This window comes from Clytia hemisphaerica, unplaced genomic scaffold (assembly GCF_902728285.1).
Source record: "Clytia hemisphaerica strain Z4C2 unplaced genomic scaffold, Clytia hemisphaerica genome assembly, whole genome shotgun sequence".
Classification (NCBI taxonomy): domain Eukaryota; kingdom Metazoa; phylum Cnidaria; class Hydrozoa; order Leptothecata; family Clytiidae; genus Clytia; species Clytia hemisphaerica.
In genome coordinates, this window is record NW_027103993.1 from 305,992 (window position 1) to 328,825 (window position 22,834).

Genomic DNA, 22,834 nt, shown 5'->3' on the forward strand with positions numbered 1-22,834 from the left:
AAAAGTTCGTAGGTAGAAAGTGACCGAAAAATCGCTTGGTGACGAAATTTTTTACAAAAGCATTTTTATAGCCAACCAATATTTTGTTGACGAAATTTTTTCACCGACGAACCGTCTACCTTAATTTCAAAGGTAATTTATCAGCCATTTTCTCCTCTATGTCGAAGAACACACAATGAAACGATTTAACCCCCTTCTTTATGAAACCAATGAAAACACAGATTGAAACGAATCATCCATATTACCAAAAGGAATCAAAAACCTCTTGCAATTCACTTTACTGGAAAGAAAATCAGATTTTTTTAAATCAAAACATTAGAAAAATGGGACAAAAGGTTGTTACATAAAGGTATTCCCCTTACCAAAACATACTTTGAAAGGTATAATGAGTGTTAAATATGTTTTAATCTTGCTGAAACATGTTGCAAATGTATATGTAAGGCGTATATAAGGCTATATTTATTCCAGTACTCGAATATTTCCTTGAAATTTCTTTTACTTATTAAAATATTTTAAATGTTTTGAAATAACCTACAGTTTAAAGAGTTGAGCACATCCTAAACCCGTTGAGCCTTCCGTTACCCATTAGACCAAACTCAAGGCTCCCTGGAAATTCCCGACAAAAACCAACCAACCTAACATTAAATTCTTACCCCCAACTTATAAAGACTATATTTAACTATTTAAGGGCCTCCACTGGAATTTTGCATTGTTAAGAAAACTAGATATAGGGGCTACAGGGCTACATGGCTAACAGAAGTCCTAACATTGAGGTAAATCTGGCAACAGCAGTACAACTACAATCAACCAAATAAATTCTGAGACCCGTTCCCCACTGTCAGCGTTTAAGTTCTTGGTCATTTCCGGACTCAACATTGACAGTGGGGTGAGGGGATGGATTGTTATCCTTCAGAAGAATTTAGAATTGCTTAAAAATTATGATATCTCAAGATATTTGTTGGGGGATTGTAAATAAAAAAGGATTGGCTAAAAAGTACATTGGTGTTTAGCACCTTCACTATTCCCTTTTCCTGGATCATCAAATCCTTTGCTGTAGGAATGGGGGAAGAGGACAAACAACCGGCTTTCTATAAGTATCTGTTTGAGGACAGTAATTTTATCGGAGAGCAAGAACTTAAATAAATAAAAGAGGGCAAATAGAAGAGGGCTCAAAGTAGGGGGTTTTAATTTCATCTAAAATGAATCAAGTTTGATGTTGGAAAATTAAAGCTACAGTACTACTAAACTACTTTAAGCAATAATGCTTTTTTAAACTAACCCTCAGCATTTTTTCAAGTACTTTTACGTCAATAACGCTCTCTTGAAAATAGGCACCTAAAAATAAATACTGTACCTTGATGGAAATGTTTGGCATAGTAAATGGTGTACAAATGCTGTGTATGCGTGACCAAATAGCTCGATACAATACAATAACAATCTTTCAGCTAAAAGATAAGAAAAGACACGCAGAAACATTATTAAACAACCAAAGCATAGATGTGATGTAAAATTTTCAAATCAACCAGTGTTGAATAGAAATAAAATATCCTGCGCTATAAAATTTGCGCTATTAGTGAAAACAAACAGTATCTTTCAGCAGAAATGAACTAGCAAGATGAAGAAATATTTCTTTCCAGCCTAACTAAATATTTGTCTTCTTATACGAATGTGTTCGCAAAGATGAATTTTAACGTTGTCGAAATATCTTTTTTACAAAATAGAAAACATTGAAAAATTCTTATTTACAGTGAACGACCCTTACCGTTCAGGATATACTGTAAGTTCCCGCAAAGGGGAGCAGAACCCGAGCCTAATTTCTATAGATTTCGATGTTGAAAGCAAACAAAATACATCAAACTGACGCCCGTGTTGATTCGAACGTTTCAACGCCCAAAAAACAATATTTAGTTGTTACATATGTTGTTGATGTTGTTAAAATATTGTTCAGAAAAATTGACAAACGCGTGTGCAACGCACTTGGTACTTTCGTTAGCTACGGAAAGATCATTCAAACAGGATCCAATTTTCAAAAAAGCAATGTATTCACTCATGAACAATCACTGATCATTTTCCGGGCCCAAAAAAACTTCTAAATTTACCAAAATAATTTACTCAAAAAAAGAAGTGTGAAAGTTTTACGCCTGATCTCGAAGTCTTCAGGCTATCCAAAGTTTTGAGCTGCGAAATGTTCTTAAGAGCTTAAACACCTTCCTTGCTAGGTGATATGAGAAGTCTTCCCTTTAACCTTTTTTAAATGAAAACTTGTGGCAAGATTTAACAAACTCAACACCTCAAACTCAGCAAAAGAATTAACCTGTCTGAAATTATTGCAGGGGAATTTTAAACATTCAAACGGGGAATTTACTACATCGCCTGTATCGCACTACATATTTAGAGCGAATTTACATAGTACCATTAAATAAGGAGAGGGAAAACACTTTCAAGTGTTGTTTTTCTACGAAAAATTGTTGCGTAAAATAGGGAAACCTCCCTTGTTTGAATGTTATAAGGAATTCGTTATTACAGTTGCATCTCACCTTTCAGCTAAAATATTCAAGATGTAACATGTTAAGGTGAACTGCTGAGAGTTGAAAAAACTGTAAGCAACTCATACTAATTCGATTGTTTTTATCTGCTGTTTAATGGGCATCCTTGACTAAAAAGCGCACCTTTTTGGAAAGAAAAATGTCTAATAAAAACACTAAGGTCTGTCTCAATATAATTTGCAGTGGAGACAAAAAGGCTATAACTGACATAATTGACAGAATTCGAATTAGATAGCGTTTTTGTGTTTGTTGAAAAGATAAACAGAAGTGGAATATTATCATAAAAAAAAAACTCAAAAAAGATCGGAAAATGAAGATTGAAAATGAAGAAGAAGAAAATCAACTTCTTGTAGAATAGTGCTATGATCTTAATTTTTATATCAGAAATACTTAAAGGTTTCAGAATGAGCATTTTTTTTCAGTGAGGTATTGGCAAAGCGCCAAGGTGATGAAAAAACCCCCAGCTACTGATAAAAATAGGGTTAAAGCAAATTGAATGAGACTGCTGAGCTAGCCAAAATGTTTTACGCTTAAAATTACGTGGTGATGTTTGAAAGAGAAGCGTCGTCGGCCCTGTTTTGTCATAAAGTAGATCTACCTACCACTCACGGAATTTAGGGAATTGTGGTATAAAAAAATCTAAATTTAAATGAACTTTTACCCTTACCCAAATCGGCTTTTAATTTTTTTTCCTAATTACTGAAAATGAAAGGTGCAAAAATAAAAGACACGCGAAAATGAATGGAATTAAGGAATCATATAATATCTCAATCCCTCGAACTTCTTTCAATGCCTTGTTAGATCCTGTTTATACCCCAAAACCATGATTTGACAAAAAAACACGAAATGAAATATTTAAAGGAATCAAATGGAAGATTTTGATCCGTCCCCTCCTATCAACCCTTAATTGAACAAAGACGAGATACCTCGTCATTGCCTTGTCGTCCCAAACAGACTGGTAAGTTGGGGACAGACTAATATATAAGGGTGAATTAAGATTCTGAAAAAGATGCTAACGTAGAGAAAACCCAATCCTTAAAAACACTTATTGGCAACACTTTGTCTCTTCAGAATTGAATGTTCTCTTTGATTTGCGACTCTACGATGAGAAGGAAATTATTTTCCACATAGATAACAACTAAAACACACACCAACAAAATGCTGAGAGTTGTTGGATGGCCTTATACGCTCAAATATTTATAACATGCAAGAAAATTGAGAAAGACGATTTAGTTTGATTCTGAATATCTATGTATAAGGAAAGGATTCCAAATGGCTCTCACACCCCTGATCTTAAAACCTATCGGTTACAAGAGCGAGGAGCTCAATTGGAAATTGATTTGTTGATTTGAATATCAATCGGATGAAGAGTTGATAGGCGACTCCGAAATTGGAAAATCTACATTTAGACAGAAATTTTTCATAAGTTTTTAAGACATAAAGAGGAATTATTAAAGAGACTTTCGATGCGTTGAGAGCCACACCCAATAACCATTTTTGCGCACAGTCTCCCTAATAAACACGTTACAATATTCTTATAAGAATGGTATTTGATGTTTGATACCATTTGGCGATATACACGTTTTTTGTAAGAACATCCAAAATTATTGAAGCCTTCTGATGTTCTTAACTTTTTCAGATTTGAGCCTAAAAATGTTCTTACCATGTTCTTATTTTCGCTATTTTGTGGGTAATTTTGTGCGGTTCTCTAAGAAATCGGGTGTTTTAGAGTCCCCAAAGCCTTTTTTGTCTAATTTGTTCTCTAACATTTTGGCCATCAAAGCCTCATGTTCTTATATAGTCGTTCTTATTAAAAAAATCGTGTAGTAATATTTATCTAAGTGAGTGTTTACAATAAGGGATACTTTAATGATAGGGGAATACCTTGAAGGTATTGTTGAATGTTTGTTTACCATTAAAATCGTATATTTATAAGACAGTGTGCAGTCGCATCTAAAGGCTTTACTGGATGTTTGGATGGGAGGATGAATTCAATTTTTCTTAGAATATTAAAACTTTTTCAAAATATTACGATTTGATTTTCGTTTATTTGATTGCAAATCAAGGTAACAAAATCTTCAGGCAAAAGACCTTCACTATCAGAAAAGCCCTGAAAAATTACAGTTTTCTTAAGAGGTAGCTGTGCATGTTTTAGGGTACGGAAAATTAGATTTAAGCCAATGGAATCTTGGAAATTTTTATACTGAAGTTTTATTAAGCCTGCGGGAAAATTAAGCTAATTTATCTGCATTTGAAAAGGTACTGCGAGGGGACACTTCTCTATACCTAATTTTGACTTTTCAATGATTAAGTACTTAACGATATAAAATTAAAAAAGACATAATGACTACAAGAAAGTCAAGCGACAGCAAGTGGTACTCACCTATGTGTCATGAAGAAGTGTTGATGAAGGGCATGGTAGTCAAATCCCCGCCCTTCCCTAAGATGAATAACGAATCTTCCTACAAAGAAAGATGGATGGAGTTGGTCAGAGTTGACGCACCCGATGTCAGAAGGGTAAGAATAGCTTATGAATTTTTTTTTAATTTCACTGCTTAAAGCCTCAATCGCAAATATTTCACGAAAACCTTGTTTATGCGGCATGGTACGTGATCCCCCGGGCTAGGTTGCACGGGCTAGATGAATATTGATTAATTAACTTAACAGATGAATTTTAATTCCGTTTTTTGAAAATGTGATCCGCCAGTGTCTTTGGAGAAAACGGATAATATTTATGCTTACTAGTAAATCAACAACGCAGTTTGGCCAATTAAGTCATCCAAAACAATCCCGAAGTAGATCAAAAGCCTTCGTTTGATTAAACCTTTAAATTCCAGCAGGATATACAAAGTGAAGGAACCGATTCCAATGAGGGGATCCTTTCTAACTATCAAATATGTTTCAATTTGAGGAACAACTGCACACACCTAGGCATGATTAAATTTATGAATGCTTGCCAATTGAAAATACTTTCCGTCTAAAATTGATGTGAAATTATTTCCATAGGTGACAGACCAGCATGTGAGCACTTCAGAAAACAAGAGAACCTTTTCACAGGGGAGACGCGTTTCAGCAACCTCAATGGTGGAGGAAAGTCAGACGTCCACGTTCTTCTTAAGGTACTGGGAATCAGAGGAACATAAAATCAAAGGAAAACAAATGTCTAAAGGTATGTTGCTATTGGATGGAAACTTTGGAAAGGTTTTGCTCTTGCAGTTGTACAGTAACTTGTTAGTCATAGAATTATATCATCTCGTATGCTTAAATGGACCCCTTAAATAGCTGGATTTTAGGTAAAAATCAAGGGTCAGATTAGGTAAATTAGGATATGAACCTGAAATTGTGAGATTGTTTTTATAAGAACGATATGTTAAGAGGTCTGAGGCTGAAAGTGCTAAAAAATAAAAAATCGCACTCAATCTTCGACAAAATCTTTTACTAAAGAGTGTAACTATAAGAAGAATTTGTACATGCAAATAATTTTTATTGAGATTTTCAAAGCATTACTTTACGCAAAACCACCTTTCATCCCATCCATTCAAAAGAAGTAGACGAGGAACTAGCTTTGACGCGCCATATTCCCATACTCTCTTATCTACAACGAAATAGAAGCCCGAAGGGCTAGAAGCGAACCTTTTAAAGTTAAAAAACGCTGTATTTTTGACAACAGATTGAATTTAGTGGTTTCGTTGTTTTTGAGAGGTGTGTTTTTCTTAATCTAGCGGAAAATCTAGAGTTTGTAAAAAAAACACGCGGGCCGCTCAAGGCCGCGCAACAAGGTAGGATTTAGCGGCTTCCAGCCCTTCAGACTTCTATTTCATTGCTTATCTACGATTTAGATCCGATCGAATTGAAAAAGACTTTCAGCGTAGTGGAACAAGCACATCCACGCTTCCCTGATAAATATCCCAACACTTTCGCTCTGAACACCACAGGAAGAAACTACTTCTTCAATGCTCCTAACGAAGAAATGGAACACAAATGGTACGAACAAATCAGCTGGGCTATCAAAAACGCAGAAACTGTAAGTGAATACGATCTTATGTTCAGTGGCGTTGTGTCCCCCACCCCTCAGCGGAGCTTTTTTGAGGGGCGCCAAAATAGATTTTTTAAACGCCCACATCTTAAAAATCATATTTAATGCGCCTTAAATTGCGCCCAGGATCAATTTTACTGAGATAATTTTAAATTACTTGCAATTTTTTCGCTCGCTTCGCTCGCAATGCATTTAAGTGGTATTAATTTCTTTGCAATCTAGCTAATTTACAAGTTTTTTTGTGTACAATATAGCATTATTAAATGAAAATCTAACTGCGCCCAAGACCAATTTGCTGACAACAATAAAACATCACTTTTTTTCGCTCGCATTACTCATTGTTTCTTTCCATTTTTCACTCTAGCACTTGTCAAATTTGCCTATCTTTATTTAGTAATTTGGGGTGTCTTGGCAGTCGATTAAAAAAAATTTCTAGTTGGTCCCAACCATGGTGGGGCCTGTTTTTTCCTTTTCCATTCATCAAAGATATATCTACTCTTATCCACTAAATATTTCCTTCCTCATTACGCCTAGGAAAATGAATTAGTAAAAGTTTAGAAACTGGTGGGTAGGGGCGCCACTTTGTAAAATCGGGGGCGCCATTTAAAAAAATTGACTTTGGCCCCTCCAGAAAAATTTTCCCACAATGCCACTGCTTATGTTGTGTACACTTATAAGGAAGTTTATTCTAATACGATTTCCATCGGTCCAGACTGTAACGAAAATGTGTTTTTAAATTTCCGTATATATAGAGTTTGCTACAGATAATGAAAATCCTTCAGTGGATTGTCGAAGTTTTTTATCACTCCCTTTAAATTTGAAACTTGATTCCTGCTCTTTCTTTGACAGAAATACGATTCAGTTATAATACCAGACGAACAAACAACGAAGCCAAACCGCCAATCCCTCCGAATTCGAAAGAACAGGTGAGATTTCTGCCTGCAAAAAGATTATATTCACTAAACTTAAAGAGAAAATCGTAGGTTCTTCCCTTAAATTTCAGAAATTCTACTTAAAATGGATCGACTACGGTCGAGCAATGATGATGATGATGATGATGGATATGAAGTCTGTCTCAATCAGCGGAGGGAAAATAGACTGTAACTTTTGATAGAATTCAAATAAGATAAAGGTCATAGCAAAAAGCCCTCGTGCTTCAGTTAAATTCGAAATTTTAGTTTACTCTTTTACCTTGACAATTCAGTCAAATCTTTCGAAATCCTTATTTTCTTGACAAAAAAAACTGTTCTAGTCTCCTTGCATTGCTTGAAATTTCGAATATATATTTGCAGTGCGCAACCAAGAGAAAGCTCCGTCATTGAAGAACCTCGTCAGAAAATCGCTGACCATTCGCATGGTAACCCTAACAACAAAACAAGGAGATCGTCATCTATCGATTCTGGTACGGTTCCTGACATGGAAATAACCAAACATTATGTGCAGATGACATCTCCATCAAATGGACATTCACCTACTCTTCCTCCCAATGGGAAACATGAGTATGTAAATACACACGACAGATCTGATTCCATTGGAAAAGCTGACCCTTCTAAGGGCCTCAGAAGGTAAGTTGTTGTACCCTGAGTATCAGAGGCCGAGTTTTCAAAGAAAAATATCAACCTCTGACGACCATGTATAGAAATATTATCGCGCATGTGTCAATCTAATCACTAAAGAAAGAATCAAAGATGAAGAGCAAATATACCATATTAATGAACTACAATCAAATTCATTTTTTTAGGTCACCGCCGTTAAATGGAAGACCAAGAATACCGTCCCTAGACTTGAAACCACAAAGGAGCGTATCGTTTGATGGAAACAACAACTGTATCATCACACCAACTTCACCAACAGCAGAACCTATATACAGCGAGCTGGTACCTTCGTCTACTTTTACATTCTTTGATGTCACCATTGAATTTCCGGCTGGTTCAAAGATCTCGTATTGCAGTGATGGGATGACATTAATTACAGAGAAATTGAAAGTTTCACTCAGCAAATTGAGTCATGTTTGAATCTCAATAAAGACTTCGACTCAATAACTGCATGTGGTATGATAAGAAAATTAGTTGAACTTCTCCTCGTATTAGCAGATATAAGCGAAGTTTATGTACTTGCACTTTTGAGGACGGCGGAGTGGCCTAAGCGATTTGGAATTTTAAACTTGCAAAAAGTGCTGAACTATTTACCATCGTCCTCAGTTGATTAGGATATACACAAATAAGAAACTAACCGTCTCTGTCGCTGAAAAAACACATATACACAAAACTCGCTTTAGACTGTTCCAAAGATGGCATTTATGAGAACCTTTAAAAGTAAGTAAGTTTATGTTAATAAATCAAACCTCGCTTAAAGACAAAATAACTACATTAAGGAAAATGAACTATCTATTGATCAACTATCTTCGTTGTAGAAGATGAGAACTTAACTGGAAGTTCGTACCTTTCCAAAACTTTCGTTAACATGAACATTTTAAATGGAATCATAGACAAATCGGAGAAATTTTATGGAATATAATTTGAGTATTTTCTTAGAATCGTATAGTAAATCAGAGAAATTTTGGGTTGCACGATTTGACGAATGTAAATAGCATTGAAAAAAAAAATTAAGTATTGGGCTCTTCCAGAAAATCGCTGTACATGGGGGTGGAGGATCCGAGGGGTAGCGAAAAATCATCAAAATTTGCCTTGTCCGGGGTGGTGCTCTGTCCAGGGGAAATTTGGTTGTCCCGGGGGCCAAAAGTCACTTTGTCCTGGCGGTAAATCACTGAAAATTGTTATATCCTCTACCCCCCCCCCATATTCAATTTTTTTCTAGAAAAGCCCATTCTGGCATTTTCTTCATTATCAATGTATTATTTTGAGAACTCTCATATGGGCTGCGGGCGGCTCCTTTCTTTTATTGTTGTTTATTTCTCGACATGACACTTCAATGACAGGGAAACTTATCCTCATTATCTAACTGGTTAGGGCAGTTATAAATACTATCTTGTCAAGGAGGAATAATTATTTGTTAAAACCGCCTCTCCTGAGATTTAGTTTTTTTTTAATTTTATCAAATTTTGATATTTTTTCTTATCTTTTACTAAAATTTACGAAGAAAAAATTCGTGAGAATACATCTAAAATATTCTTAACAATAATCTTTGTACACAAATCTGTAATGCACAAGTCAATAAATCTATAAAATTTGGAAAATTTACAAAAGAAAAATTGGTGAAAATGATTCGTGAAATTTGAGTCCTAAAAACACCTGTATATAAAGCTATGTACATTGATACTATATTACAGTGCTAACTGAACCAGAGAGGAAATTTTTCAAATTCAGCTTGACGTAGTTGAATATATGATATTCCTCAAATTGGCTAGACAAGCATTTTGTTAAAGGTCCATCTCTGGATATAAACATTCTATTGTTCGAATGTGCATGGCGCGTATGACCTGGTTTTCTTTCAATGTTGGCGGATGCTTCTACGCCCCTTGTGGTAGTAGAAAACCTCCTCTCAACATCTTTAGAGCATCCGTCATTATCTAGAACATCATGAGAGACTTCGATAACGCACGATTCAAGGGTCGCTGATAATATTGTCGCTGGTAATCACTCGTTGATTGTCGTCGCTTCTTTTGGACGAAATTTCGTACACTGTCGTAAATCTTTTGAGACGACGACAATTTTCGTGTCGGAGATTGAGGTGGCGTCACTGAAGTAGAATCGTAGTCGCTGGAACTGGCTCGGCTGCGTCGCTTAATACGTAAGCTAGTCTTTTCTTGTTGTGTTTTGGTTAACACTTGTGTGAATATGTCTTGAATATCATGTTTGGGAATACAAGCGGAGGTTTCCACGAAAAAGCATCCGTTATCCACGGCGTATTCTTGTCCCTCGTATAAACTGACCTCTCGGTCTTTCGCTTTATCGTTCTTTGTACCCACCACTATGATTTTTAAGTCTCGTTTGAAGTTAAGGTAACGAACTTTGGCCATTAGTGTGCGTAAGTAAAGGAAACTAGTTCGGTCGGTGATAGAGTAGACAAGCACAATCCCATCTGCGAAACTGACCAATGCTTCGTTCTAAAAAAGAATTGTGATGGTAAATGAATGTGCGTGGTAAGCCTGTTCCTTGTGCCTTCACTTAAACTTAAAGGCTGAAAAAAGCAGAGAAAAGAACAAGAAAACGTTACTTTCACCAGGGATCCGATAAAAACAATCGGTGGAAACGACCATGTTAAATATTGCAACCCTATTTGAAATATCATATTAATCAATGTGGGTGATTAGCTGTACTAAATATTTGCTTTTTTACTTTGAGTGAAAACCGCAAAGTAAATCACAGCAAAGTATTTCCTGCTTAATGTGAATTGTTATGAAAGCAATTTCCTCTACTTTATTGGTTTTAAAGGGCACAGGCATATAGCTCAAATGTATGATGAGTTGCATTTTTTACCATCGGGTACCTGATGAACGGGAGGTTTTTATACATTTAATAGTTCTCCGGGAGTATTTCGGAAAAGCTTAAAAACGTAGGGAAGAGTATTTGTGGGAAAAGAACACAAAATTAAAGATCTTGGTGTTTTTTGAAGAATACTGTAATACCTCGCAAAGGCTGGAACATCTACGTATTCAACAATTTTATTATTTAAAAGAGAGGAGTGAAAAAGCGGATTTACGGTCGTAGACAGCGCCTTTTAGGTCAGCCATGGCTTGCAAAACGCCAAATCTATTTATAGTGTAATGAAAATAACTTCAACTTCCAACAAAATAACACGAGGTATTTGACACGATTATGCATGACATAATCATGACTGTGGGTCGTAAGTAAGGGTTTGACAGACTCTCAAACAGTCCATCATATTGACGTCATTTCAAAAAATATTTGGAATAATTTCATAAGAGTTTCATGGCGCCTGGAACATTCGTAGACGGGATAGGGGTGATAAGAATAAACCTTGAAATCCAATCTTATTACAAAATGTTTAACGCAACCGCGCGTTCAAACTTGTAACATATATTCCATTTAAAAGCACTAGAGTATATTCGCTTAGAAATAGTGCCATGATAGTCCATGCGTTTGAACACATCAATATTTATCACGGGCCAGCTACAAAGTAGGGTGATTTAAGTCTTATTCACAGACTTCTAGACTTTCTTTAAGAGATCATTCATTAGAGGGTAAACAAAAGCAGCAAAACTCTTTTAAAACTAAAACATAGAAGGGATCGAAATAAAATTTGATAATCAAATGAAGACATACCTTTCCCTTGGTGTCGATAATGTCCATGAGATTTCCATTATGTTCAAAGTGATATGCAGTGTCGGTCTTCGTGCTCGTCTGTGGAAAGAACTGGCCCGTCAAGCAACGTAAAACCAACGCTGAAACGGAATTTTAAATTGATGAATTATTATTTCATTTGCAAAATAGTCTCAAAAAACAAAACCTGATAATGCACTCCAAGCTGTCGATGCGGCCCGCTTATTAGAGATTGGATTGTTAAGAGACAGAAAAGTAGGGGTTGAATTCTGTTCTCTCCAGCAGACACTAGACAGGCTAAATTTGTAAGATTCATGGTGCAAGAACTAGGTAGTAGCCATTTTATCTACAGTCTTACCTCTACTCCATTGCATTGCTTATATCGCATGGACGCCAAGAATTGAAGATTGATATCTTATAAGCAATAGAAAAGATAACAGACACAAACCAAAAGTAATACCTGTTTTACCGGAGCATTTGCCGCCCATGACGATAATCTTTGAAGAATGGTGCATCGTCGAAATTGAAAGTATTGTGTCAAAAATCTTCTAAAAAAATACTAATTTTGGTAATTTTCCAATTTCGACTAAAACTTTTTAACTTACAAGTTACAGATAGTCAAGCAGTGGTAATAGTGTGTTAATAATTTTTCGAACTGAAGATATATCTTTATTTGGTGTTCATTATATACTGTAGAGTTAGTAAAGGAAAATAATTGTTTTGTTTATGTCCGTTGTATACGGTCATTAAATCACTATTGTCTTTCATTCTCATGGTGAATTGTTTTAATAAAAATGACATCAAAAATTTCTATTGTTCAACGAGACAATGGGAAAAGCATTGATTGATTCATGCTATTTAGAGGAAATATTTCCATTGTAATTATTTCCTTTGATTTGTTTTGTAAAATAATTATGAAAAAAGAATTATCGATATAATGGTTAAATGTATAGTAAGAATGTATGTTATTTTCTTATAAGTAATAAGTCATGATAAGCCAAAGATACCTTCACAACTTTCAGACTAAAACTTTTTTCTGATCCAAGTTTAAAAGTGACTTCATAAACTTAATTTACAAATTTCAAGGACATTTTTCTGATAGTACAGATATACTTATGATTGACAGTAAGCTAACCATAATCAATGATATAGCTTTTATGCAGGGAAAGTGCTATGTTTTGCAACGAAGCAATATTTCGACGTGAGATTTCAGGACTCACTCTTAGAAAGTAATTTCAATATTTTCAAAAATTTTAGATGAATCGATTTTCATAGCTAATGAGTATTTGAAAAAGAAAGAATTGTATGCTCAGAGGTTTCTTATAACAAATAACAAAATATCAATTCGGCCAAAGTCACGTGATAAAAAAGACTGCTGATAATTGGATAAGTAACATGAAAAAGAAAGATTAATTTTCCCTCTAACGAAAACGGTATAAACAAACAAAACATGTTATATGACTTGACATGAAAAAAAACATTGCGTCATTCAAAGATTCTGTGACGCCCTTCAAGTTTAGGAAAATTATTCTCTTTGCAAAACATATTTTTCCAAGCTCAAAATTCCTAATCTTCCCGAACGTACTACAGCTGAACATTGTGTTAATTCTTAGACGTCATACAAAGGAATTCCATTTATCCCATCATAATACTACGCTCAACCTTATTACTACGCAATATTGAGTTGTTCATTACCTAAGAAGCGAGAACACTTGTTTTGATAGACTGTTCGGCGCTGATAAGTGGTCCGGTGTAAAAGGCGACCTGCAGACTGTATATTCACTTGACCAGCTTTTAAAAGAAATACCACGACGAACGTGTAAGAGATATTAGAATCCTAAAAGATTATCCTTAAATCATCATAATGGAAGGAATGAATACCCGTGGTATGGGAGATAATAATACAAATTTAATAACGAACTCTACAACCCCGGGGGGCACTCACAAGATCTGACCCACGGCACAGCTTTTGCGGGACCCTCGAAATACACTTTAAGGGTGTACTTTTGATAGAGCGCACTACAAGGGTCTTATTTTAGCTGAATACACTGTAAGGGTGTGTTTGGAGACTACTAAATTAGAAGCCTGACAGTAAAAGTTTGATGTATTCTTTAGTTTTGACTTGCACCCATTTTGATTTGTTTTGCACATTGTGTCGACATCTCAGGCTCATTTTCAGGTGGAGTCAGAAAAAAGAGATATGAAATCAAACTACAAAATAAGGGTCAGAAACGTTCGGTAAAATTGGCTATAAGGGTACCGTTTCACTGCTCAAGAGCTGCACTGTAAGGGTCCGATTTTGAGAACTATTTTTTGCGGCACATGTCGTCATTTAGAAATCGAGTGCCCCCTAGCTACAACCATTGCCGAGGGTATTAGTAAGAACTTTAGGACATCTTATTATTCGAGGCCTCTTCTTTTTCTGACTAAGAATGCTTAAGTTTGAGCTTTAACCGGTATACAAGGTAATAAAGAGGGAAAAAGAAAAACAAAAAGAAACTAAAGCTGTACTTTTATGATTGGGCACATAACTGTACATATATTAAATAGAGAATTGTAAAAGATCGAATCGAGTCCAATCGAACGAGAAAGATTCCTCACATTTTCTTCCCCTTAATCATTTTTCCTCCATTTTGTCAAGATTTTTATTTTCAATTTGCATGGAGATGTGAAAATGTTGTGAGTTTCTTTATCATTGAGATGAAGATTTCCTCTCAGAAAGTTTCGAAAGAAGGGAAGGATGGGCGACAACCTGAGACAATAGCAGGCATAATTATATGGCATACAAATTTGAAGATAATTACAAATCTGTTTATGTTGGTCGTGAATTGATTTGATTAAAAGATATTCCACCACCATCAAATCGATTGATTAGCATAATTTTGCGCAAGAGAGGGTCAATCAAACGCGAATATTGAGCTACAACAGAAACTGTTCTCAATTAACGGTTTTTCACAAAGTGATTGCGATACGTGATTGGTTCACTGGACACACACGAAGAGTCACAGAGGCACACCCTTGTTCACCTCGTTCCCTTCGTATCATCAGTAACGTGACGTGAAAAAAACCTGGAATGCACAGGGACGAAGTTTTATACCATCAATAACGTCCGGTAAATTCACATTTTTAAGCATAGAACACTAAGGGTGAGTAAATTCCTGGTAACGAGGGTGAAATTGTACCTTCCAAAACGAAATTAAGATACTGCAAAGAGGAAACAGTTCAACCCAAATTTTAAAAACATGGATAACAAGATATTGATGTCGCAGCATCTCCTTTAAAAGGAAAAAATACAAAGACTGAAAACCGCAAAGCTGACATCATATTTATTTTCGTTTATTTTGTTTATTTCCCGCGTCCTGTTATTGCACGGTTATTGGGAACTCCCTTCACGATTATATACTCCCCCTCATTTGCTCGTGTTTGTAACTTGCGATGACATCAATGAGAGAAGCGATAGGGAGAATAGGGAAGTGAATCAATCAGACTAATTACCCCCGAAACAATTTGTTTTCTCTCGCGCCTGCTTTCTAATTTGGTTCGTATTAATCATTTTATGGTCAACTAATGGAAAAAAATCCAAACCAAAAAAATTAATTGCATTTTAAACTTCTAACATACCAGTGCCTTGCCAAAACTCATTGCTTCGAAAGTTTTGATATACACGTTTTTTTTTATAAGAACAAACTATATAAGAACATGAGGCTTTAAGAATATTCTAAGAACATACTAAGGCTTTGGAGATTTAAAAACATGCAATTTCTTATGAAATTACATCAAAATGCTCAAAAAATGCTAAAAATAAGAACATTTTAAGAACATTTTTAGGCTTCAAATCCAAAAAACTAAGAACATCCGAAGGCTTCGAAAATTTTTGACGTTCTTATAAAAAAAAAAACGTGTACAGTACAAACTTTTTTTAATAAGAGCATCCAAAATTTTTGAAGCCTTCGGATGTTCTTAACTTGAGTTGTAAACCTGAAAATGTCCTTAAACATGTTTTTATTTTCACCATTTTGTGAGTATTTTTGAGTATTTTGAGTATTTTAGAGTCCACAAAGCCTTAAATGTTTTTAAACTAGAAAATAAGGCCCAATTTCTTCACCTGTCACAAACAGCCTGTAAAGATGTTCATTTAAAGATATTTGTTGTGCTACAAAAATTTTTGAAATTCTCTCCAAACCATCCACCTCCCACCTCTAGTTTGATCCCTTCGGTGGTTAAAAGTTGTTTTCTTAGCCTGCTTCCCCGATGGTAAAAAATTATTCAAATTCTTTACTCCTTTTTATTTAACATTATAGTGAAATGCGTGGTAGTCATATTGAACCAGATGGAATTATTCATTATTGTGATAGATAATTTCAGTCATCAAATACCACGTATATTTATGAGAAGCATTTATTTAAATTTTTCATTGCGAATGTCGATTCAAAAAAGGATTTTTCTACTCCAACCTCGATCACTTTAGATCGTCGGAGGTTCTAAGGAGGCAATGGATCTTCACAAAACAAGGCTTTTCCCCATCAAAAGCAGTCCATACCCTTTTCTAAACAGAACCTTTAACAGAGTATGGAGTGTTCGGAGCCCGGGGAGGGCTCTCATCATATGGTCCGACCCACGGCATGTGCCACCCTTAAGGGTAGGTTTTTCGAGAGGCTTGAAATGCACTGTAAGGGTATGCTTTTGATAGAGTGTACCACAAGGGTCTTTGCACACTCATAGGCACGTCCTACTGATGTCGTACTTAATTTCTTCAGGAAATGAATGCATGCAGTAAGTATTTTATTTGTCCTCTAGAAATAAACTTTTCAAACGTCAAAGTATCCTCACTATTTTTACTGCACGGGAAATATGTAGATGTGCAAAAGATGTTTTTGGTGTAAAAAATATCATTTTGATAGAGTTGACGTCAAAATTTCGAAGAAGAAATGTATAATAAATGAGAAAAGCACGTAATCGTCTGATAGGCGATGCCAAAATAATATTTGTTGAAAAGAGCAATTATGAAATAAGATGAAGAACAGCTGACTTAATGAATTAATTACATAGAGTGTTGAACGAAAAGAGATGAAGTAATCACAATACCGTTCTTTCGTTCATCTTCTGAAGCCCACATATTTCAAAAGAAACCATGGTGAAACAAACTGAAAACATTATGCAGAGATAGTTCAATATATTCAAACAAGTTGTGCGCACAAGAAATAACAAACATTCGCAACAGAGTTTCTCGTGTCTTGTGCATCCGTGTTTTGAATCCAACATCGGACTTCATCCCTACGAAACCTACGATACTTCACCCGGGGAAATTTGGTGGAATAGGCTTTTAATAGCAGGGAATGAGATAGCAAAATAATGTCTTAAATTCTGAACGAATATACCTCTTGCCACTCTAAAACTTTCATTGTCCAACAGCTTTTTAGTACATTGATCTTTTGGAACTGAAAGTAAACAAGAAGGGAATTATTAAAGTTTCGATTTTGATCATTCCAGATCTTATTTTAAACTATGGACAGCTTCGCAATTTCTATACCAATGTCAACATTGCTAACAACATGGCGGTGGTGGAGCCACGTGAATTGTTGTCGTTTGTGTTCAAAGTTCAAATAAGTATATCGTACATGGCTTTACAGTAAAAGTAATCGAAAATTTCGACATTGGATCGGAATTTTGACAAAAAACCTTCCTTGACATTTTGACCATTTATAGAACACGTGGACAACGAGATAACAAAAATTCGACCGAATATGTTTTACAAGATCCTGCATACAGTTTTGTAACAGCCCGTCCGCCATCAATTCAGTAAGGCCCGTGCTGGGGCTCTAAAGCTATGCAGCGAGTTTTTAACTCCTCCTATGACTGGAGATATATTACGGTTTAAAGTTTACACTAAACAGCCCCGTTTCAAAGATGTGGTTGAGCCCAACTTCACTGAAAGAATTGGTTCAAAGATCGTCTCCGGTGAAAAAATTACCATGAAATTACAAACCGACTGGTCAAGTATCCTATTATTTCATCTTCATTGAAAATTTAAGTCAAGACTGTCAATTTTTTCTGGAACATGTGTGTGAGAGCCAATCCTAGTTCTTTCCCTTATAGTATGCAGGCCTATGCTTTCTACAATCCTTCTTTTTTCACTGTTATTTTAGTTTTTTCGGCTGGTTCCGATTTTATGCTTTAGTTTATTTATATTATTGCGCGCGTTTTATACTTTCACTAAACACATCTTTTTACAACCTTTTATCTGTGATGGTGTCTAACTAAAACTGCTTGGCCTACCTGCACAACTCTATTTCCACCATATAGGAGGATATGTTCGTAAGTGGCCGAAATCCTGAGGAACAGATCATGTGTTTTGTGAAAGTACTTATTTGTTATTGACTCATATTGAGTTGCTTCTTCTTTCCACCCTGACTCGCATTGAGTTACGTTCTTCCAGAGGTCGTTTTAGATCTTTAGTTTTTTACTTTGATGGATTCCGATTTCATTATTTTTTTCCATTTCTTTACAACCTTTTGTGGATACGTATTCATTCTAGATATTTGTTGTGATTTGTCTTGTCCTTTTGTTTTGTGGGTTTGTCTTGAATTGTTGATAGACTATATATCACATATATACCTATGAAAAATAAATCATTATTTTAAAAGTCTTGAACTCATATTTGAGTCCTTGTTTTCATGCATTGTAACACAAGAAAACAAACGGCCATGTTTTTTCGGCTTGTATTTCCGCGCGCAGTAGAGGAAAAGCCGCGCGGGGATACACACGAACAAAAGTTAGCCGATGTTTTTAAAAACTCCAGCTCATCAGTTTATTTATTGTCATTTCAAATTTTAATGTCATAAAAGAAGTCTGCCGAACCACCAATACAGATTTAGCATTCAAATCCTTTTTAAATATAGAATTATTTAAATTTCTCAAAGAATTGATGAATGAAAGTTAAAACCATTAATAATCATTAATAGAATCGAGCTAGATTTAGAAAAAAAAAGTGGTCAAAAGCGAAATTTTTGTTTTTGGCAACAAAACAAAATTTAGTACAAAAATGCAGATCAGAAGCAAGTTACTTTCAAACAGCAAAATATGGTGGAAAAGTTAGATGAAAGTTTCAATAATTTCAGTACAAGAAATTAAATCGTATTTGCAGACTTCCAAATGTCCAGAATGTTTTATCATCTTATCGTGATCGTAAAGATCTTAACCAGCCCTCCAGTGAGATGCTTGGGTCAAATCTTTGACTTGGTTGAAACTGGACACACCTTTGCGAATGAATCTTATTACGAGGTGACGTTAAAGAGCGATCGACAATGTATTGGCTTGTGCAAATATAACCAATTATGCGTCGCTTATGAAGCGACGCCGATCATATCAACAACGACTGGAATAAAAGGCGTCGAATGTCGATTCTTTGATTTCACACATCATTATTACCGCCAAAATGTTGCATTTTCATTGGTCGAGAAAATTGGTGCCCGATTGTATTCAACCAATATTGAAGCGAAAACGTGTAAAGATTGGTATCGATATGGGTACAAAAAGAATGGTGTATATGAAGTAAAATTGCAAAGTGGAAAACAAAATGTATATTGCTTCATGGAGGGTGAGGGCGGAGGGTGGATGGCTTTTCAAAGGCGTTTCGATGGATCAGTTTCATTTCACGACAAGAGTTTTAGCCAGTATGAGAATGGCTTTGGAGTATCTGATGGTGGAGAATATTGGTTAGGCCTTGAGAAGTTACACCTTTTGACTACATCAAAATCTCACGATCTTTTTGTCATCGTCAAAACCTTCTCCAACGAAACTCAAGTCAAGCGCTTTGCTAGTTTCGCCATCGGTACACCAGCTTCGAAATACGTTTTCTCATACGATAAAGTGTTACCACGATACAGTGAATTCGAATTGTTTAAACGCCCTCAGGGACAGAAGTTCAGCACCTTTGACCAAGATAATGACTCGAAAGGTAACGGCGCGTGCTCCTCGCTTTACCCTGGAGGATGGTGGTTCAGCAATTGTCATGACGACTTTATGAACGGACAATATTATCCGACTGAAGTTAGCGGTTACGGCATGGGTCTACATTGGTACAAGTTTCAAAATAATAATTGCTACAAATCGCTAAAGAAAACTCTTCTCCTTGTCCGAGAGAATTAAAAACGTTGAAATGTCATGATTGAATTTCTAACCTAAAATATTTTGGAATTTGTTGTTTTCTCAAAAGATGGACCGTAGAATTGAGACTTTTTAGATGTAGAGCACCCCCTACCACCAAGGTAGCTGCTAATAACTTTAATCACACGTGTGATAGTATTGGCACAAAAGGGAAAACTTTTCATTCAACTACATATTAAAACTACAAATTTAAATAACTTTAAGAATTGTCGATTGACTTTAACCATGGATTGTATACCCTTTCTTTTTTTTCTTTTTTTTTAACTGCTGGACACACTAAGTACTACAGTTGAACCCAATGAAGTATAATCCCGAAGGGGTGAATCTCCTAGGAAGGATTTGAAGCCTCGAAATCCTAAATAAGTTGCACGGTCTTGAGCTGTCCATGTGGTTCTTATAAAAATTTTAGATTGAAAGTAAAATTTTCCGCTATATTTAAAAAAATATACTCAAAAACAAGGAAACCGCTAAATTTAATCCGTCGTATTAATGTCTGCTAATTAGAGAGGAAGAAGTAGGGTTATGGACATTTCGTGCAAAAAGACTTTGTGTGCTGAATGGATGGCCCGCTAATTGAGAATTTTGGAACCTTTTTTATGAGGATTTGACTAGGTAGGAAATAGCGGAGGAAAATTGTTCGCCTTTTGGAGTGTCCGTTAATTGGAAGTTTTACAGTATATTACTTTACATATGGATATGTTTACACTAGTAGTATTGTTAATATATGCCCTTTATTGGAGGAGAATTGTACAAAATATAATCAAGAAATTAAAATTCCAACAAATAGAACAGTGGTCAGCTTGCTTGACCTTTTATGTCGCTCCTAATTCGCAATTAAAGCTCGATCGAGAATTGCGATTCAATACTTCCACTTTATTTCATTGGATTTTTGATTTTTCGAATTTGGAGGGGTTAAGTGACTTCCAGACTATAGTCTCAGCCTCGTTGGCTTATTTATATCCTCAGATCCTAAGTATTAATTCTCGTGTGAAATCTCAAGGTTAAAACTCTACTTCCCAACCGTACTTTATTTAAAGCACTTAAAAATCACTTGCGGTTTCAAAATATTGAGGGGATTCCCCTTTTTAAATATTAAAAATCAAGCCCGAGTTATGGGAAAGGCGTCCTCGTTCATCTAAGAAAAACAGGAACACGAGAATTAAGCCAATTGAAATCAGAACACGTCACCAAATTAATAAACAGTTTGTTTCGATTAATTACAATATCGCCTTCGCGAAAATAGCGGTCACGTATTCAATTTCGCGAACTCAAATTGAAATAAATTAATTTGATCTTTGTAGTGTCTGTTAATGGAAAACATCTTAAAAACCCTATTAGCCCCAGAGGGGGGTAGAATCTACCACGCTGGAGTTCTTTTGTGTTGGAGAAAAATTTTTTAAACGACAAAAGCTTATTAAGAGTACTTGTGCAAGATTTTAGGGTCATAGGTCGTCCAGATCAGGTTTTAAGACTTTATTGTGAAACATGACTTAAAACCCAGCTAAAATGGCTTAAAACTCAAAAATTTAAAGGACTGATAACTTTTGAACTATTTAACCAATAATTTTCAAATTTTGACACGTGATAGGCATTGACAATATAAATTTGAAAAATTAAAAAAATAATTGAAAATGATGATGTCATCGGTTTTTAACCCCCCACCCCTGGGGATACAAAAATCTAAAAAGCTTGGGGTTAATAGGGATTAGGTTTTACATGGGACCCGTCAACGGGGGGGGGGTCCATGGCCTCCCCACTTTTTGGTGGGCGATATTTTTTTCCAAAACATTGGCCATCTCACTCAAAATGGCTCGCCGGGGCCCATGTTTTAGTGTTTTTAGTTTCAGGTCCCTACAAAAATTTGAATCGCAAAGAAATATTCGCGACATTTTTGCACATTTATGAGTATTTGCGAAGATTAAAATGACGTTATTGACCAAATTATTAACTCTTTCCTTTTCCTTTTTCCTTCCTTTTCCACACCGCAAACATTGCTACTGGTTTGAAAATGAAAACGAATAAATTGGGCGACTCGTATAAACTTTCACTTTTCATTCTCATTGTTTTCGGGTTATTGATAGAACATTACAAGGAAGTGTTGTTCATAAAAATTCTTTGGTAGCCGGGAGCTGACCATTAACACGATTGATGAACTACTAATGATATAAACAACACATATCAAAATATCTTAAGAATTTACGTTTTGAAAATCACAACATGTCAATATGGAACACAAGTGAAAGATTCAAGCAAAAATGCCATTGAGTACTTTACTTAAGGGGAACAAATTTTGCTGAAATTTTTCACTGCCTTGTCAAAAATATTTCTCGAACAATTAACTTTTTTTATAATCTTCGAAATTAAACCCTAATTCTTGCCAAAACAGTCATTATCAGGCAAAAAAGTGATTGATTGGCCATGCATATCTTCCCAAGGAATACAGGTTAACTAGTTAGTAATCAGTGTTAAACAATATTCAAATGGTCTGGAAGACTCTTGTTACTTTAGCTTTAACTTTTTCCCCGCATCCTTTTCAGTAGACAAATCATCCACCTTAAATTGAACACTTTCGATCGTGTGACCAAATAATGGAGCTTTATGTTTCCGTTTTGAATGGATATTTGGTCGAGTAAAAGCGATTTCATTTGATTGATAGTTAGGAAATATAACAATTGGAGATACTCCCAAAAATGACCAACGGGTTTATGCAGAGCCAGCTATATTATTGTTAGATTTTTAAATGTCTTTATCTCTTTATACCGCAGTAAAAACTGAAAAACCTTAACACAGAATTCTCTTAGAAGTTTTGAAAGCATGCCAAAAAAAGAGTCAATTATGCAAAC

At 35.4% G+C, this 22,834-nt stretch overlaps 3 protein-coding genes across 3 annotated transcripts; 2 read left to right on the forward strand and 1 right to left on the reverse strand.

The window, feature by feature from the left end:
* Positions 1-4,860: 4,860 nt before the first annotated feature.
* Positions 4,861-9,172, forward strand: LOC136811176 (uncharacterized). The gene is made up of 6 exons (XM_067067795.1): positions 4,861-5,063; positions 5,553-5,715; positions 6,386-6,570; positions 7,432-7,508; positions 7,875-8,147; positions 8,324-9,172. Exons 1-6 carry the CDS (start codon positions 4,890-4,892, stop codon positions 8,595-8,597), a joined length of 1,146 nt encoding a protein of 381 aa, XP_066923896.1. The 5' UTR covers positions 4,861-4,889; the 3' UTR covers positions 8,598-9,172.
* A 626-nt stretch (positions 9,173-9,798) lies between these two features.
* Positions 9,799-12,472, reverse strand: LOC136811177 (ras-related and estrogen-regulated growth inhibitor-like). The gene is made up of 3 exons (XM_067067796.1): positions 12,286-12,472; positions 11,829-11,947; positions 9,799-10,648 (listed from the first exon to the last, which is right to left on the reverse strand). The coding sequence occupies exons 1-3, from the start codon at positions 12,338-12,340 to the stop codon at positions 10,112-10,114; spliced, it is 711 nt and encodes a 236-aa protein (XP_066923897.1). The 5' UTR covers positions 12,341-12,472; the 3' UTR covers positions 9,799-10,111.
* Positions 12,473-18,930: 6,458 nt separating this feature from the next.
* On the forward strand, positions 18,931-20,220 carry LOC136811193 (microfibril-associated glycoprotein 4-like). Its single transcript, XM_067067808.1, has one exon. The coding sequence runs from the start codon at positions 18,978-18,980 to the stop codon at positions 19,971-19,973; it is 996 nt and encodes a 331-aa protein (XP_066923909.1). The 5' UTR covers positions 18,931-18,977; the 3' UTR covers positions 19,974-20,220.
* Positions 20,221-22,834: the final 2,614 nt, after the last annotated feature.